The sequence below is a fragment of the Nicotiana sylvestris genome, chromosome 11, assembly GCF_000393655.2.
Source record: "Nicotiana sylvestris chromosome 11, ASM39365v2, whole genome shotgun sequence".
In the NCBI taxonomy this organism is placed as follows: Eukaryota; Viridiplantae; Streptophyta; class Magnoliopsida; order Solanales; family Solanaceae; genus Nicotiana; species Nicotiana sylvestris.
Genome location: NC_091067.1, coordinates 128,806,659 through 128,825,183, shown reverse-complemented (window position 1 = coordinate 128,825,183; position 18,525 = coordinate 128,806,659). Strand labels below are relative to the sequence as shown.

At 35.7% G+C, this 18,525-nt stretch overlaps 2 protein-coding genes across 3 annotated transcripts; both read left to right on the top strand.

Annotated features, from left to right (window-relative positions):
- The first annotated feature begins 6,638 nt into the window (after positions 1 to 6,638).
- Positions 6,639 to 11,977, top strand: LOC104244957 (CRS2-associated factor 2, chloroplastic). The gene is made up of 6 exons (XM_009800479.2): positions 6,639 to 7,404; positions 8,681 to 8,808; positions 8,932 to 9,157; positions 9,877 to 10,004; positions 10,571 to 10,724; positions 11,163 to 11,977. Exons 1-6 carry the CDS (start codon positions 6,750 to 6,752, stop codon positions 11,570 to 11,572), a joined length of 1,701 nt encoding a protein of 566 aa, XP_009798781.1. The 5' UTR covers positions 6,639 to 6,749; the 3' UTR covers positions 11,573 to 11,977.
- Positions 11,978 to 12,639: 662 nt separating this feature from the next.
- Positions 12,640 to 18,375, top strand: LOC104244958 (uncharacterized). 2 transcript variants are annotated; one of them, XM_009800480.2, is made up of 9 exons: positions 12,640 to 12,788; positions 14,442 to 14,813; positions 15,305 to 15,338; positions 15,603 to 15,821; positions 16,240 to 16,329; positions 16,986 to 17,051; positions 17,137 to 17,228; positions 17,332 to 17,379; positions 17,838 to 18,375. In XM_009800480.2, the coding sequence occupies exons 2-9, from the start codon at positions 14,473 to 14,475 to the stop codon at positions 17,962 to 17,964; spliced, it is 1,017 nt and encodes a 338-aa protein (XP_009798782.1). In that variant the 5' UTR covers positions 12,640 to 12,788; positions 14,442 to 14,472; the 3' UTR covers positions 17,965 to 18,375. The 2 variants fall into 2 exon arrangements, with proteins under 2 accessions (XP_009798782.1, XP_009798783.1); XM_009800481.2 differs by lacking the exon at positions 12,640 to 12,788 and adding an exon at positions 12,830 to 13,135.
- Positions 18,376 to 18,525: the final 150 nt, after the last annotated feature.

Below are 18,525 nucleotides of genomic sequence, written 5' to 3'. Positions count from 1 at the left end.
TGGTATGGTTGTTGCTAAAGGTATATAAATGTTCTGTTGGATGGGTTGCACGCCGCAACAATACTATATATGAAACGGGTTGCACGCCGCAACAATATTATGTTGGATCGGGTTGCACGCCGCAACAATACTATATATGGAACGGGTTGCACGCCACAACAATGTTATGTTGGATCGGGTTGCATGCCGCAACAATGTGATATTGGATCGGGTTGCATGCCGCAACAGTGATATAAATGGATCAGGTTGCACGTTGCAACAGTGTTAAATGATAGGGATCGGGTTGCGCGCCGCAACAGTGTTATTATGGTTTTGTTGTAAATCTTGAATTGCTCTCTCATATTTCTCTTAAGTTTCTGCTGGATTCGATATTTTCCCCGTAGCATGTACCCCCTCCCATGTTAATTGTTTATTCCTGTTTATTTTCCGTTGTATATTATATAACTGCACAGGTTTATTTAGAGTCTGGTCCTAGCCTTGTCACCACCACGCCGGGGTTAGGCCAGCCACTTACCAGCACATGGGGTCGGTTGTGCTGATGCTACACTCTGCACTATGTGCAGATTCCAGAGTAGCTTTTGGACAGTAGCACTTGGGGAGCTTGCCTTCAGTCCAACCAGAGATCCCGAGGTAGTCCTGCAGGCGTCCGCAGGCTCGGCGTTCTCTTCTACTTTATTATGTACTCTGTTTTCATTAGATTTCGAGACAAATTGTATTTCTTTCAGACATTTGTTGTAGTAATCTTAGTCCGTCCGTGATATTGTGACACCGAATTCCGGGTAGAGATGTGTGTTGTCATTATCATACTGGTTTCGGTTATTAGATTAGATTAAGTATTCCGCTTGATTTCAATTATCTTTAAATATTGGATACCTGTTAAATTCAGATTGTTAAAAAGGGTTAAAAATGGAAGAGTTAGAAATTTCTATGTTTAGTGGCTTGCCTAGCTTCTACGAGTAGATGTCATCACGACTCCCGAGGGTGGAAAATCCGGGCCGTGACAACTAAAGGCTTTCGTGCTTTTAGTATAGTACTAGTCTATAGGTACGCGCGTTGCGCGTGTACCCTATATTGATGAGAATTATTTTTTTAAAATATATAAATTGTTCAAAACATGGTTTTAGTCACAAAAAAAATATTAAGTAAAAGTTTGAGTTCTTAAAAATGATAAATATTGATCATGAAATTGACACATATATAAAGAATTTTATTCATTTATTCATGACCTTTTCTAATAATATTTATTTAAGTAAAAAATTAAGTTAACGTATACAAAAAATTTTATTAGTACTTTGAAATTAGTATATCTTATGAATATTACATTTGTCTTAATAACCATGTATATTATGATTCGTTGGGTAGTAATCAATAAAAATGGAGAATTAAGTTGATAATTTTATCATAATATTATAATTGATTTCAAAATTATAATTATTAGGAAAAATAATTAAATGTCAATGTTATCCTATTTGAAATTTATTTTTAAGGGTAAAAAGGTTTATTAATATTTCGCTCTAGGCTTTGTTCTTCAAAAGTTATGCATTCTTGCTAAAACTGAAAAGTTGAATATACAGAATTTGAATATTCATCAATTTCAAAAATTTTAAATTTTTATTTTATATTCGAATATAACTTTTAGTAAGTATACTTACATATTGAGATTAGATACACACGCAATGCACGTACTGTGAATTTTACCAAATACAGACTCCTAACTAAAAAGAAAATTGTGTGTGCGATTTAAGCAAAAGATTTAACCAAAAAGATCTCCTAAACCTAAAAGATATTAATTATAAAATAAACAAATTTAATACTCCAACATAGGGGCGAAAATTTAGGCTAGGCAGAATTTTTTTTAACTACAAAAAAAGGTCTCCAAAACCTTAAAGCTTTTAACTACTCCAACGTACGTAGGGAGTAGAACTGTGATGACCCAAAGGGTCATCACCTGTTTTCTTATTCATTCAGAGCTTCCGAGGCCTTGAAAACCTTATTTACAGTCGCCTCGATTTATGTGCGCACTCCGGACGAGTAGCCGGAAGCTCAAATATGAAATTTTGTGAAAATTTGCTAAGTTTTGATATTAAAATGAATAAATTTGACTTCGGTCAACATTTTAGGTAAACGGACCCGGACCCGTGATTTGATGGTCCCGAGAGGTCCGTAGAAAAATATGGGACTTGGGCGTATGCCCGGAATCATATTCCGAGGTCCCAGGCCCGAGAAATGAATTTTTGAGTAAAATTATTTTCTGAAAATATTTAAGGAAAATGGAAATGAAATTTGATTAGAAAGTGATGGTATCGGGCCCGTATTTTAGCTCTGGCGCCCGGTACAGGTCTTATATATGGTTTAAGCACTTTCTGTAAAGTTTGGTTGAAAACGGACGTCGTTTGACGTGTTTCGGACTCAAAATAGAAAATTTGATGTTTTATGAAATTTGAAAGATTTTTTGGATTTTAAAGCTTAATTCGTGGTATATGACGTTATTTTGGCGATTTGATTGCACAGTTAAGTTCGTAGGATATTGTTGAGTTAGTTTATGTGTTTGGTCGGACTTAGGAAAATTGCAGAAACAGTACCCATGAATAGTACCCCGTGAACAGTAGCCACGAATAGTACACCGTGAACAGTACCTATGAATAGTACCCATGAACAGTACCCGTGAATAGTGTAGTGAACAGTACCATGTGAACAGTACCCGAACGTGTGAACAGTGCCCCCGACATTTTCTGGACAGATTCTTAAGTTGGGAAAATGGGACTCGTCCCATTTTCCATTTTTATCAAAATGGAGCTCGGGAAAGGCGATTTTCGGGAGATTTTCAGATAAAACAACGGGGTAAGTGTTCTTAACTTAATAAAAATCTTGAAAACCCTCTTGATTTAATTTGAAGATTTGAGGATCGAGTTGATGTCGGATTTTGGTAAAATTAGTATGGTTGGACTCGTGGTTGGATGAGGTTTCATATTCCATAATTTTTGTCGTGTTCCGAGACGTGGGCCCACGGGCGAAATTTTAGTGCAATTTCGATTTTTTAATGGAAAATGTAGAATTTCATATGGAATTAATTCCTATAATTTTTATTGACTGAATGGAATTGTTTATGACTAAAGTTGAGAATTTCGGGCACGAATTCGCGAGGCAAAGGCTTGTTGAAATTTTGAATTGGTTGCAAAGCGAGGTAAGTGTTTGGTCTAACCTTAGCTTGAGGGATTAGGAGCTGTGTCTTATTTGCTAGATGTTAATTGTGGTGTACGACGTATAGGCATGGTGACGAGTATCTATACATTGGTGTCAAGCATGTTCGTGAGTCTTGTATTATAATTGTTATTACTCTATTGTGGTTTATTGCGCTTCATATGTTATCATCATCATTGTTCCCCTGTCGGGATGTTTGTTTGATAGTATTGTTCCCTTGCCGGGATGTTTGTTTTGATATTATTGTTCCCTTGCCGGGATGTTTGTTTGATATTATTGTTCCCCTGCCGGGATATTTGTTTGATACTATTGCTCCCTTGCCGGGATGTTTATTTTGATAGTATTGTTCCCTTGCCGGGATGTTGTTAAATATCATTGTTCCCTTGCCAGGAAGTTGTTATATTGCTATTGTTCCCTTGTCGGGATTCCTTGTGATTATTGTTGGCTTGTAACTGGGAGCGGGTGGTACGCCTACCACAAGATATAATGAAATGAGAGCGAGTGGTACACCTACCACAAGATATAATGAAATGGGAGCGGGTGGTATGCCTACCACAATATATAATGAAATAGGAGCGGGTGGTACGCCTACCACAAGATATAATGAAATGGGAGCAGGTGGTACGCCTACCACGAGATACATGAAATGGGAGCGGGTGGCACGCCTGCCACGAGATACAGGAAATGGGATCGGGTTGCACGCCTGCAACAAGATGTGAAAAGAAAGTGAAATTTGCCTTTGTTTTCCTTATTCTTGTTTGTGGTTGGATTTTGATTCCTTTATAATTCTCTTGATATTCTGTTTTTACCTTCTTTTTTTATATATTTTCAATACTCCAAATTTCAACAATTGTTACATTTTTTAACTCAATTGATTTCCCAACTAAATTTTCCTTAAACCGTTTGAGGTTGTACTTTACTTAAAAGGAATTTCTACTATGTTTTGATTTATTGATTTCTCGTATTAAAAGTAAAGGATTCATTCGATATTGTACTTTAATTAAAAAGGGTATCGTCTTTATCAAATGATTTCTACAAATAACTTCATCTTTTCTTGTTGATTTTCTAATTGGGTTGGAAGCTGTACTCTACTTTATGTTAAGTGAATGAGGCGTCACAAGGTGACATTTACTTGAAAGAATTATATTCGAAAGATGCTTATTTGAAAGATATTTTATTTAAAGGAAATATATTCGAAATATATTCATTGAAAAGTATATTATCTTAGAGATTATTAATTGAAGGATTTATAGGCGAAAGATTTACATTTGAAGGACTTGATAAATTGATTGCACTTGTGTCTATTATTTGTTGAGAAACATTTATGGTGTTCTTGTTGCCTACTATTTATATCACTGGTTGATCATTGTTGACATCATTGTTATCTGCTTCCTATTATTTTGTATGCTATATTGCACAGGTTTATTTGGTAGTCTGGTCCTAGCCTCGTCACTACTTCACCGAGGTTAGGTTAGGCACTTACCAGCACATGGAGTCGGTTGTGCTGATACTACACTCTGCACTATGTGCAGATACTGATACCGGAGTGCTTGGACCGCAGTGAGGGTGCTGTCTTCAGCCCACACAGGCGACACGAGGTAGTCCTGCAAACGTCCGCAGGCCTTGGCGTCACCTCCTATCCTTTCCTTTATCCTGTTTCCTTTATTCATTTCAGAAACAGTGTTTTTTTCATCTTTCAGACTTTGTATGTAGTATTCTTAGACCGTCTGTGAAGCTGTGACACCAAATTCTGGGTAGGATTGTATTTAGACTTCCGCAGTTTTGTATTAAGATAAATTGTCAGATTTTGTCTTCCGCTTAATTATTTTTGCTATTTGCATGATATCTACTCATCATTGATAATGGTTTAAAACTGGAAAAGGTTAAGTAATTAGGATAATTTGGCTTGCCTAGCTTTCACCAGTAGGCGCCATCATGACTCTCGAGGGTGTGAAATCCGGGTCGTGACAAGAACGAATAAGAAAAAATTTAGGCGAAATTTTATTAACTTTCCTAGACTGTTAATAATAGGAGAATAATTAAATAGCTATTCCTAAATTATAGGAGAATTAATTAAATAATTATTTCTAAATATTAATGAAATACTCAAATTACTAAGGATTTCGTGCTTTTAATATAGTATAGATATAGATAATAGATAGATAGATATAGATATAGATATAGATATAGATGAGGGATGGTGGTTGAGGCAATTATTTATAGATGTAGCACGTGACCAAATTTACTATTTCGTAAATTTAGATAATAAATTTGGACTACTTCACATTATTCAAAGACAAATTTGGTCATTTTCCCTTGTTAAAAAAAAGCTCACATGCTAAAAAGTTTATGCCGTTAGTTAAAAGGACAAGGCTAGCCTACTTTTGTAACAACAAGGTTATATATGACCTCAACTATTAATTTTGAGAGTAAATTTGAGCAATTTTTTAAATTCAAGGGCAAATTATGACTATTTGGTAAAAAAATAATACTTCTACGTTTTATGTGACACATTTTTTCTTTTAGTTTGCCACAACAAGAATGGCATCTTTATATATTTAGAAACAACTTAATTATAAAATTATTATTTTATCCTTAACAAAATAATTTATAAATCAAACAAATATTTGTAGTCTATTTTAGACCATAAATTTAAAAAGAAATCCCCTTATTTCATGCCTGGTACATTGCCACATAAATTAGGATAAACACATTAGTACTCAGAGCCTGTTTGGCCATGAAATTTCTTTCACTTTTTTTCGAATTATTTTTATTTTTTTTCAAAATCAGTGTGTGGCCATAAAATTTTTAATTTTCACTTGAAGATGAAGTTTGGAATTTTTCGAAAGTTTGAAAACTCCAAAAAAGCTATTTTTCAAAATTTTCACTCATATTACTCATAAAAATTGAAAAATAACCCAAATTATATTCATGTCCAAATACAACTCTAATTTCCAAACACCATTTTCACTTAAAATTATTTTTCACCTTTTTAGGAATTTTACAATTCTTATGTCCAAACGCCCACTTAGTACTAGCCCGTTTGGCCAAGCTGCAAAAATCAGCTTATTTTGAGAAGTGTTTTTTTCAAAAGTGTTTTTCTCAAAAGTACTTTCGGTGAGAAGCAGTTTGTGTTTGGTTAATTAGTTTGAAAAACACTTCTGAGCAGCAATTAGTGTTTGACCAAGTTTTAAAAAACTGCTTCTAAGTGTATTTTTATCAAAAATGTTTCTCAAAAAAATGCTTTTGAAGAGAAGTTACTTTTTTCTGCTTCTCCAAAACTACTTCTGTTTCTTTTCAAAAGCACTATTTTTCCTTCCAAAAATTTGGCCAAACACCTTAATTTTTGGCCAAAAGTGCAAAAAATGAAGCTTGGCGAAACAGGCTAGTAGTAAGCATTTTCGCTTGGCTTTGCAGTACGACGTCGGCACAGACAAAAAATCTCTTCTCCCAACTGAAGATTTGATCATCAACTTCCTTCCCTCTCATCTGCTAACACAAAAACCAGAAACACACTTTACGGAACCAAAATCCCCTTTGCTCCTACAATGCCAATTCTAGCCATGTCACTACCAAAACCCAACCTTTTCTCTAATCTTCCCACTGCTCCACCCCCCACCCACAACCCCAACTCAACCCCACTACCTCACCCACCCATCCCTATACCCAAATATCCACCACCCCAAAAGAAACCCCACAATTCTCAAAAACCGCCCAAAAAAACCGCTCCAGCTTTTAAGACTCACCACCACAATTCCAACTACCACAAACCCGTTAAACCGGGTCAAGTCATCACATCCGACGGCGACCGTTCCGTGGTCGTTAAAGATAACGGCGTGTCCTACCGTCTCCCAGGTGCCCCATTTGATTTCCAGTTCAGTTACTCTGAGACTCCAAAAGCTAAACCTGTTGCTATTCGTGAACCGGGTTTTTTGCCTTTTGCTCCTCCTACTATGCCTAGACCGTGGACCGGGAAAGCACCCATGAAGAAATCAAAGAGAAATATTAAGCTTTTTGAGCCGTTGAATCCTCTAGTAGAAAATAATGATGGGATTAAGCGTTATGAAATGTTTAGGGCTTATGAGCTGATGGGAAAGTTTGAAGGGAGGCCAAAGGAAAAGGTGTTGGGTCCCCCATTAACTAAGGAGGAAATCCGTGAGCTATTGAAACCTTGTATAGCTAGTAATCGTCAGGTTAATATTGGTAAGTTTACTTGGAATTTTAGGTAAGGAAATGTGTTTGCAATGAAACCAGACAAATGAATCTTACAGCTTGTTTGGATTGTTGTTACATGTTTCATAATGTATCTTATTGTATTGTACTGTATTGTTTGATGAATACCACATTTGGATAGATTGTATTGTTTGCCGTCGTTTTATGATATCACGCACCAACAATATGAAGAATAAACTTGCAATATTGCCGGTTAGGTAAGGAAATGCGTTTGAAATGAAACAAGACGTGTATGAATCTTAGTTGACAGACTAGTTATGCAGATATTATAATGTAGGAATTTTTATGGGGTAAGTGATAATGTGAAATGCAATGAATAATAGTGTAGGAATTGTTATGCTGCGTACTTGGTGAACATTTTGGTCTTTAGGTGTTCTTATCTAGTTATTGCTAATACACATATTCTTACTCCACATTCTATCATGCATAAAGTATTACATACATTTCTGCATAATTTATGCCAGTATTAGCAATGCAAAGTTTAATACTTTCAACAATGCATTAGTTATAGTGATTACTACTCCTAACTAAAGCTTCGTTAGTGATCCAGAGATAATTTTATCTTATGTGGTCAACCAAATTTTTGTATTATTTATGCGGGATTTATGCTAGGGTTGTTTGTGTTTATGTGGTCAATCAAACTTCCGCCAAGTTATTATGCTTACTCGCTAGTGCTATGTCACTTTTGCTTCTTAGCCGCCTGCATGTCCCTTCGTTCCCTCTGCCTTACAAGAACTTATAAGAATACCTAAGCCAGATTAGTGGTTTTTGCAAACCAACCCAAAACTGATTTGGGATTGAGACATAATAGATAGTTATTGATTGTTGTTGTTGAATGGTGAACTTTTGTTTTTGTATTGCTGCTTTTTTTTGCTGCCAAAGCTCAATTTTGCTCATGTATATTTTGGAATGTTGAGCCAATTAAAAAAAAGAAATAGGCAAAGTGTTTTTTTTTGTTTTTTTTTTTTGGGTTGGGGGCGGGGAGAGGGAGGGGAAGGAGCTTCTGGGGTCAACTTGATTGCTAATTGTTGATAGCATCTTGTTTTATCTAAGGACTTGTGAAGGATTTTATTTAAGTTGGATTGTTCTGAATCCATTGCCCGATTTTGCACATGCTCTGCTTGCTAATTCAGAACGACTTTTCTTCATTCTTCCATTCATTTTGTACTTTTTCCTCTCTCAAAATTTTGAGCATGCAACAATTTGTGCTTTTGGAATTTTCTTATTGAATCTTTGAATTTGATAGGTCGGGATGGATTGGTACATAACATGTTAGAGTTAATACATACCCATTGGAGAAGGGATCCGGTTTGTAAAGTTCGATGTTTAGGTGTCCCCACTGTTGATATGAACAACCTATGCAAATGTCTCGAGGTTATCCATCGATTAAACTATTGTCAAATATTGTTGAATTTTTGGTCATGTCTTTTTATTAAGTTTACTATATACACTCTAAAAGGGTTTCCGGCTTGCCATCTGCATCTTTATCACTATTAGGAGAAGACTGGTGGAAAGATCATACATAGAATGGGTGGTGTAGTTTATCTCTTTCGGGGCAGGAACTATGACCATCGTACTCGTCCAAAGTACCCACTGATGTTATGGAAACCAGCTACACCAGTTTACCCAAAGCTTATACAGGACGCTCCAGAAGGATTGACCAAAGAAGAAGCTGATGAACTGCGAATCAAGGGAAAAAAGCTACCCCCTATCTGTAAATTGGGTACGTCATCTACCTAACCACTCCGACATGTGCTTGTATCTGATTTTAAATTTGAGCTCTGGCTTTCATTCTGCTATTGAGGTTATTGGCAACAACAAACATGTAATATTGTTGGGTCACTTGCAACTGATAGCAGAACATCTGATCATGTTACTGTTAAGTAATGAATCTCCTACATAATGCTGTTCATAGGATGCTCTGCACCACCTTCAATCTTTCCCGTCTTTTTGATAGCCAATATTTATGACCATGTTGAAAATAAAAGCATCTTTATCCACCATCTTTTGCTTCTAGTTCCTGACCACTAACTAATTTTTGTTGAAGGAGAGAGTATCTAGAGCTTTTGTTTTTCTTGAAGCAACTGAATGTATGCCAATGTATCTCTTATTTTCCAATCCGTGAACCTAATAAGTTTAAAAACTTTGTGGGTTGGTTGTCTAAATCTACATAAGACACATTTTGCTATATAAACAAAGTGAAAGACGAGGTCCTCCAATTTCATTTTCGACTGGTCTGTTTAATTAGAAATGTTTATGTGCAGTATCTTTTTTTCCTTGTGTAAACTAGCTTTATATGCATTTCCTGTGGTTATGATCAGTTTTCTGCACTTTCCAACTAGGCAAAGTTTTCACATTTGTATATGTGTGTACGTTGGACTTCTCATCGCATTTTCTTGCATTCTGACTCATTTTGAAGAACTTGGGTATCTTCCTTTGCAGCTAAAAATGGAGTCTACCTTACATTAGTTAGAGACGTGAGAAGTGCATTTGAAGCTTCTCCACTTGTGAAGATTGATTGCCGGGGGATGCATGCAAGTGATTATAAGAAGATAGGAGCTAAGTTAAAGGTTTTGTTTATTCCTCGTCTTATTCTTTAATTATACAGTCGCTTGATTTTTATATTGCTGTATAAATCCATGCATGACTTTGGCTTTTGTGGAATTAGGTTCTTGACACGTGCATCATGAGCAATGCAGCAGTATAAAATATTTCTTAAGATCTCTCTTACATATTATTGCACTATTTTACTATCCTTCAGAGGTTATGCAATTATATTACAAGACAAGTAGCAAGATTTAGTAATATAGGAGCTTGCATTGTGTTTGGGCTTGACTTCAGTTATGAAATATTTAGCTAATCAAGCAAGACCCTGTAGCCTCTGAGATATTCCGGTTAAGATTAAGGTTTTTCTTGTGAATTAGAGATTAACAGCTTGTTTGTTTGCAAAGCATCTAAAAGTTTTGTTTCAGTGCAAAACATGACTTGATGGAAATCAGAATTTAATATCCACATTCTATAAGAGAGAAAAGTATCTATCAAATCTTGGGCATACTCGAACAGCTCTTCTGTTTTTTGGGTACTTCTGTTCTTTACATTAGATATGGTCTTCACTAATTTCTACTTCCAATGACAGGAATTAGTCCCGTGTGTGCTATTATCATTTGATGATGAACAGATATTGATGTGGAGAGGGAAAGAGTGGAAACCTATGTACGGTTATGCCCCTGCTGTTGTGTCCTCCAGAATAGATGGTGTCACAAATGAAATGAATTCTTCAGAACGTCCAGGTATGCATGGAATACTAACACATTCGCTTACCTTGAATTGGCTTATACATGTAGCTGGTTGTCTGAACAAATTGCCTGTTCTCCACCTTTAACATTCGTGCTGGTAGTTGTTTAATCATATTTGGAGAATAGACACTGTCCACATACAAATACACTGTGATTATACTAGCCTATTATATTGTCTCATCAGAGTTGTGGAGAAACCAGACGAAATACTGCCAGGTTTTAGCCACGGGTCTATGTTTTTCACTGTTTGCATTGCTTGAAGTTGCCTGACATTTAAGTTTTGCTTTGTGCAACTAAGGTTCACATTGCGATAGAAATACTATACTTGCTTACTAAGTCTCACCTCTTTGGAACTTTAGACCTCTTTTTTGCAGACTCTAAATCGATTTTGCTAACTATAGTATTTATATATTTGTTACACTCCCAACGCAGGCACGGCCAAAGATCGTTCTAAAGCAGTTGCGAAAACAGTGAGTTCAAGCCCTAAAATGATGTCCCTGTGGAAGAATGCAGTCAGTTCAGGCAAGGCACTATTACTAGAAGAGATTGATCTGAAACCTGATGATCTATTGAACAAGGTGGAGGAATTCGATAACATTTCCCAGGCCACAGAGCACACATATCCTGCTTTGGTTTTGTCCAGTAAACATATACCTGAACAGTCAGGAGTGATGTGGAAAGGTAGTTCTGATGACGACAATGACAGCGACGATGAGATAAGTGATGATGATTATGAGGATAAATATAACATTAACAACTCAGTTGAAGCATTAGAGTCAAGAGTTCCTAAAGGATTTTTACCAGTTGATTTAATAGTAAAGGAGTTTAGTGATGAGGAGTAAACAAGTAGAAAGAAAATAAAGTAACTTGAATGGTAGGTATAGAGCCACAAGCAGCAAGATTTGTAGAAGAAAATGAAGAATGGAGCAAAAGGATTTGGAGGACTTTCTGCTCTTTTCTTGGTCAATTGTTCTGACATTGGTCTTTCCTCTGCAATTTTGGAAGAATGGTGGATGCCCAAAATGTGGAAGTATGAAATAACGTGCCCAGAATAAAGGGCTCTTATTTTTTCTGTTTTTTTTATATTATATATCTGTCTGTACAGTTGTATCATGTATAATTTAAGAAATTAACAAGTTGAAAAATTATGCAATAGCATCCATGTAAAATAGTGACCTTGTCCATCTAAGGTTGTGTCATTAGAAAAAATAATAGGGAGCATATGTATGAGATATCCTAATTCCTAACACTTGCCCAGAGTAAGATAAGCATCCCTACCAAAAAATGTGAATTACTTGTGAAAGTGCACAGTTTGCCAATTAATTCGTGAAATTCCATCTTAAAATGCCTGGATTTGTTACTCCATGAAAGAAGAATTAACAATGATATCGTTTCTTAATTTTTACATTAGACATTTATAGATACAGAAACAAACTTTGATGAGACAAGCATTTATCAAGAAAAGTTTGTTCTTATATGGCATTTGAAATTAAATTACGACAATATTTATTAGTATAAGATGTACATTGTGGTATTAAATGTTTGCTTACACCTCTCAACATTTTGCTTCAAATAATTCATATATTGTCTAAGATGGTGTCTAAAGGGGAGCGTTGGAGCAACGATAAATGTCTTCGTGTGACCTATAAGTCACAGGTTCAAGCCGTGGAAGCATCCACTAATGATTGCATTAGGGTAGAGCGTCTATATCACACCTCTTGGGATGCGGCTGGACTGCTTTTTTTTTTTTCTTTCTTTTTTCTAACGATGGTAATATTATTGTTGTGAACCTCATTGGGTACAAAATTAGTAGAGTAGTAATAGGAGTGCGTTTGATAATTTAGTCAAAAGTTGAATTTCTATTTTATCTAGTGCCAAGTCAAACACATAAGACTTACTTGGTGAATGGCAGAGAGAAAAAAAAGGTCCTTCACTAGTGTAGAACAAGACAGAAAACAACATAGAATGGATTGGTGGTGTAACAAAGAGGGAAGCAAGATGGAGAAAAGCCCCTATCATTTATTCAATATCATTTTCCCCCATCTTCAGGCCCATAAGGTACTCCTATATCAATTGTATCTAACTAATTAGTCTCAGTTTATAAATATCCAGTTTAATTCTTGTACTTACTCTTTCCCTATTTTGCTAATAATTTGCTATGAAACTAATATTATCAATCTTCTTTCATTAATGTCCTACGTTGTACCCACAAATAATTGAACAGAAATACATCTTTTTGTTTGTTTTAGCAATCCTACATTGACCATGCATATACCTCCAATTTTGCTCTCTGGATTTCCCATCTCTTTGATCCTAGCTCTTTCATGGCTGCAGCTTAGGATAAACAAAAATATTTGAAAGAAAAAAGAGATTTTTTTTGATTGATTCTTCAAGATTTTTTCTGGGTATGTTCTATTTTCTTTCATATTGAGTAAATTGTATGTGTTGCATGTATTCTTTGTGCGTATGTGTTGCCTACAGACTGGAATATGTGTTTTTGAGAGCCAAGAGCATATTCTCAGATTTCACACAACATTTAAAATATTTATTTTAGTGATATAAAAGAAATTATTTGAGTAATTATTGAAAATTTAATTTTATATTATAACATTGTATCAACGTTTTATGCATGAAAATACTTTAGTGAAATTCTAAATTTTTTTCGGGAAGTTGTATAAAAATAGAGCAGTGTCAAATATTTTAGAATGTTCAAAATGTACAGACTGATGAGGGCGGACAGTGTAAGTGTATTATGCCATGCTTATGTTGTTTCGTATCTTGATGTTGTCTTCTAGTTTTGTTTTTAAACAGTGTTAACATCCTTTTTATGATAATATAGCAATGCTCGCCTATAATCAATGTTAAGGAACTCTCGTCCTTGCTTTTTTTAGTTTTTCTGAAGTAATCCTGTTCTAGGATCCTGCTATCTGCACCTTGAATTTCTTTTTTTAGCTCCGTACATTATCAAAATCGATATAAGAGGATCAGGTTGAATCTCCTTTGTCGGAAAATTATATTGTGCAAATAGAGTAATAATAAACCTTTTTGTATACATATAGAAATTGTTGAATCCTCTTAACATAAGGAAGCTTCTAGTGTAGTGGCAAAGATAGTTTAAACATTTGTTCAGGTCGCAATGGCGAAGCTAGCAATTTCCCCAAGGGTGTTCAAACTTGAAAGAAGTGAAAAAAATTCTCCGACAAAGGGTGTTCAATATATATTATATACCTCTAAAATCTAATATTGTACCTATATACACAGTGTAATTTTTCGATGAAGGATAATCAATTGACCACCCTTAGGACAATGTGGCTTCACCCCTGTCAGATCGCACCTTCAAATCCTATGTGTGGCGTTCTTGCATTTTTTGAATCCCCTTGTTAGTATTTTTGGCTCCCCTATTGATGGATATCATAATGAGTTATCACCAACATCATTCCTAAATTGTAACAAACTTCTAGTAAATTATAACCTATACTAAACCACAGACTATTTTGATTCCTTGTTACATAAAGGGAGTTCTTTAAATTGGTAGGTAATGAATACTTGCTTCTCGTGCTGCAAGCTCTGAAAATGGAAAATAGTTACCTTCAATTTGAGATAAGACATCGTAGTGTCTGAATTTCTTGAATTCTAGCTATAGTTATTGTTACAAAAGAAATATAAACTCAAGCTTTGAACGATTAATATTTACGATAATGTTCTTAACAGGATCTTCATATAACATACTTGGCAGCAAGTCATGATAAGACATACAGCCACTCCAAGTTATTGGTTGACGTGGAGGTTCTCAGTCTTGGGATCGGGGCTCCTTGTAGCTGTAGGTATTTCAGCACTCTTAATATGGAAGTTTGAAGGTTCGCCAAAATGGAGATACCAGGAAAGAGATAATAATAATAAGAAGAAGAAGAAGAAGAGGCCGGTTGGGTTCTTGTACAAAGACGAAGCTTGGAGTACATGTCACAAAGCAATCAGTCCTGTTTGGCTGCTTTCTTACAGGCTAATTGCTTTCATTTTTCTTCTCTCAATGCTTGTCATGGATGTTGTTCTAAATAGTACAGATATATTCTTTTTCTATACTCAGTAAGCGACATCTCCTTCTTATTTCCCCATATTTCTTCTTGGCTTGATTCTGTTTTGGTTCACTCTCTTGCTAACCGACACTTTTTGGTAATATGCATATTGTGGATTCTGTCAGTAATCCTTTCCCTCTGTAGTACTACTCAACTCCTAATCAAGTTTAGGTTTTCTTAAAAATCAGAATAAATGTGTGCTAGAAATGTTCACTTCCATGGTCGTGTTGTCACTGTCTCTTTAGTTTTGCCTTTTCTTATTTGGTTTTCATTCATGATTAGTTAATATCCTTAGGTCCTGTTGATCAAGTTTCCCTATGATATAGATAGAGTTATACTAGAAGCCTTATTACCTCTTGCAATTATAACTTAGCATTTGAAATACTAAGATAACAATGCCTAATAAATTTCACTTTTACTAGTCCATAACTATTTAACATGCTCATCGCGTGATGCTTAGTCTTATTTTTTGCTTTTGATTATTCTTTTTGTGCTGAACAGGTGGACATTCTCTTTGGTCACTCTGTATTTTGGGGTATGTTACTCAGCAATTGAATCATCTTTGCCAATTCATTTCTGGATATGATCTGGTGGATGTGAATGTCTTAAGATGCATATATAAAACGAAAGTGTTTCTTTCCTCCTGAAAAGGCATACTAACTATCTCTTCTTCATCGCTAAATAGTTCAGGAATATTATTTCATATAATTACAACATTATCATCTCTTCTCCTTGCTCATTTAGCTTCAAGTTTCCCTTATTTCTTTAACTTGGTTATGTTCTCAACGAAATGGTGTAGTTAGGGTCTTCACTCTCCATCTATGGATGTATCCAACATCGGCGCAAGGGTGTTGCTGGTGCGAAAGTTGCCTGTATCGATGAAGAGAAAAACGACGCCCCAACTCTTGAGAAGAATGCAAGTTTACCTGGCATATCCAAGGACTTGAGTTCCAATGAGGAAACTGATGATAGAGAAGTTGCAGGACGTTTGGGCTATGCCTTTCAAATAATTTTTCAGGCATGTCCTCTCAAGATATATTCACCTCGGATTTGTTTTTTCAAAAGTATGGTAAACCTATGTTGCGCGGACTCACCGCACCCGTGTCAGATCCTCCAAAAATGCATTATTTTGGAGGATATGACACACAGTTGGCGACATTTTCGGAAACTCCGAGCAACATAGTGTTAAACAGAATATCTAGTTTTAATCTTCATTTCTTCCTTTCCTTTTTCTTTATACTCTATCTACTTAACCATTACCATACTCATTTATGGCATAGGTAACTTATTATCGTCATTCGTCATAGATATTTGATAAGTTAGTGTTTCCCTTCCTTATTGCTACTGGAAAGTAAGTAAACAAATACAAAGTGGTACTGTCTTTTGGCTAATTTTCTTCTTGTTGTTTTGTTTTGGTCTTGTTCAAAAACTTTTAGATATGTGCGGGTGCTGTGGTGCTTACAGATTGCGTTTATTGGCTTCTTATCTACCCATTTCTCACGCCCAATGATTACAGGTTACAATTTGTAAGTCCTAAGAACTGTGGTTCCCTTTGTTATGTCTTCTTTCTTTATGTTTTACTGGCTTGATCCTATTTCCCTTTTACATTTTGGTTCAATTTGTGGCTTCTTGTATTATTATGCAATAAAGCCTGGCCATGCACTGTAGTGCTAAGTCCAGAATGATGTTCTGGTATACTTTGCTACTCAACTGTTCTAATTTTCGGGTCATTAGCTACCCACATCTAGCCTTTAAAATTTGACAGTTTCTTTTACAATCAAGTCTCGTTTTTCCATTCCTGATTGCGTGGTTGTTCTCACCGTCCTCTATTTTCTTTAGTTTCTGGACATATTTCTACATGCATGGATACTGAAATCCTGAACAGAAGAAAGCTAAGTGCTCTTAGAAGACATGGCAGTACTTTAACTTCACCATTGCTTACTTATGCATCTCTACTATTAGCAGTTCCTCAATTCTGAACTAAAGGAAAAAGTTGTATATTATATGAAAGGAAGGTTTCTATGTCTATACTTCCACTGCAGAGTATGACGGAAAAGAGCATATCTACCTGGATTAGTATTTATTTGTGCTTTGCACATAGTTTAAAAGATGATTAACCTGTGTTCTTCTTTCCCCTTTCTCGCTATTTATACATAAGTTGATGTTCTACCCGTCTGTGCAGCTGGTTGTTGGTATGCATTCTGTCAATGCCATTACCCTGCTTGGCGACGTGATTTTGAATTCTCTTGTAAGTTTGCATTTGTGACTGGCTTAAACTATAAACGTATCCTATGCCCATATCTTGGCTAACATGATCTCTTGCCTCTTTCCAGCGGTTCCCTTTCTTCAGATTTGCATATTTTGTACTTTGGACATGCACATTTGTCGCGTTCCAGTGGCTCGTTCATATGTGTGTCTCAAAGTGGTATGTTTGCTTTCAACATGCTATTCATTATCATTTTATTCAGGAAAAAAGAGCCATTTAGGCATATGCTGTTACTAATAGAGTTCAATTCCTGCTGCAACAGGTGGCCTTATCCCTTCCTGGATGTTTCATTCAAATACGCTCCCTTAGTGTATGTGTGCAATCTTTCGCGTTTATGCTTTTAGTTATTGCAGATATATACCCTCTATGATACATAGAAATGAGCCAGGGGCGGATCCACCTCCCGACCTACGGTTTACGTGAACCCAGTAGATTTTGTCCAAACAGTGTAAATGTGTTCGAAAAATTTACTAACTAAATGTTTTAATGTGAACCCAGTTACTATTGAAAATTTACTCGAGGTCGTTGCAGGAACCCATAAGCATCAACTCCTAGATCCGCCTCTGATTAATGAGCTATTGCCCCTTAGTGTGCGTTACTCACTCTTCATGGTTGCATGTCGTATCCTCCAGAAGTAGTACATTTTTTGGAGGATCCGACACGGGTGGGGCAGTATTTTGGAGAGTCCGAGCAACATAAAAATTAATGACCAGAGTTATTCATAAGCTTATGAAGTGCTTATGCTATTTGCCAAATGTGGAACTGCAGGTATTTGATGGTTGGTGTGTTTCATCTCCCTTGCTATGGTCTGTTTGCCTTGGTAATAGCATTGAAATATTGGTTAGCAAGATTATTCCGGTGGGTGAGTCGGAAGCTATCTGGAGACAGTAAATGAGTTCAAACACCAATCAACAAGTCAAGCATTATTATACACTAGTATTCTTAAATCAAATTATCTTTTTTTTTTTTTTTTAATTCTTAGTGCTACTCAAATAAATGAGTAGCACAAGCTATTATATACTATAATTTTTATCACATCCCCGGGTTCTTATCATGTATATAATTTTTTTCATTTATATCCTCGAAACAAAACGAGACTAGAAAGAACACGGGAATTTTCCTATCAATTATTATCCAAGGCAAAAATGCTTTTCCTGTTTGCAAATGCTGGGAGCAACTTTTGGGGCTGCCGGCTGGTATGACTTACAGAAAGTTGATAATCATCAGATCACAAAAGAATGTACCAAGACCAGTTTGTCCTTTTTTTCCCTTTGGATTTAACCCTAATTCCCTTATGTTTTATTTATATTCTGGTTGTCTTGTAAAATAGTTAGCATTTGTTTCGACCTCTGTATATAATTTCTCTCTGAATTATACACATATGCTAAACGTATACCTATTCTATCATCTTACCATGATCCCCAGCTGCCTCTTGAGTTAACTATTTATTATAGAA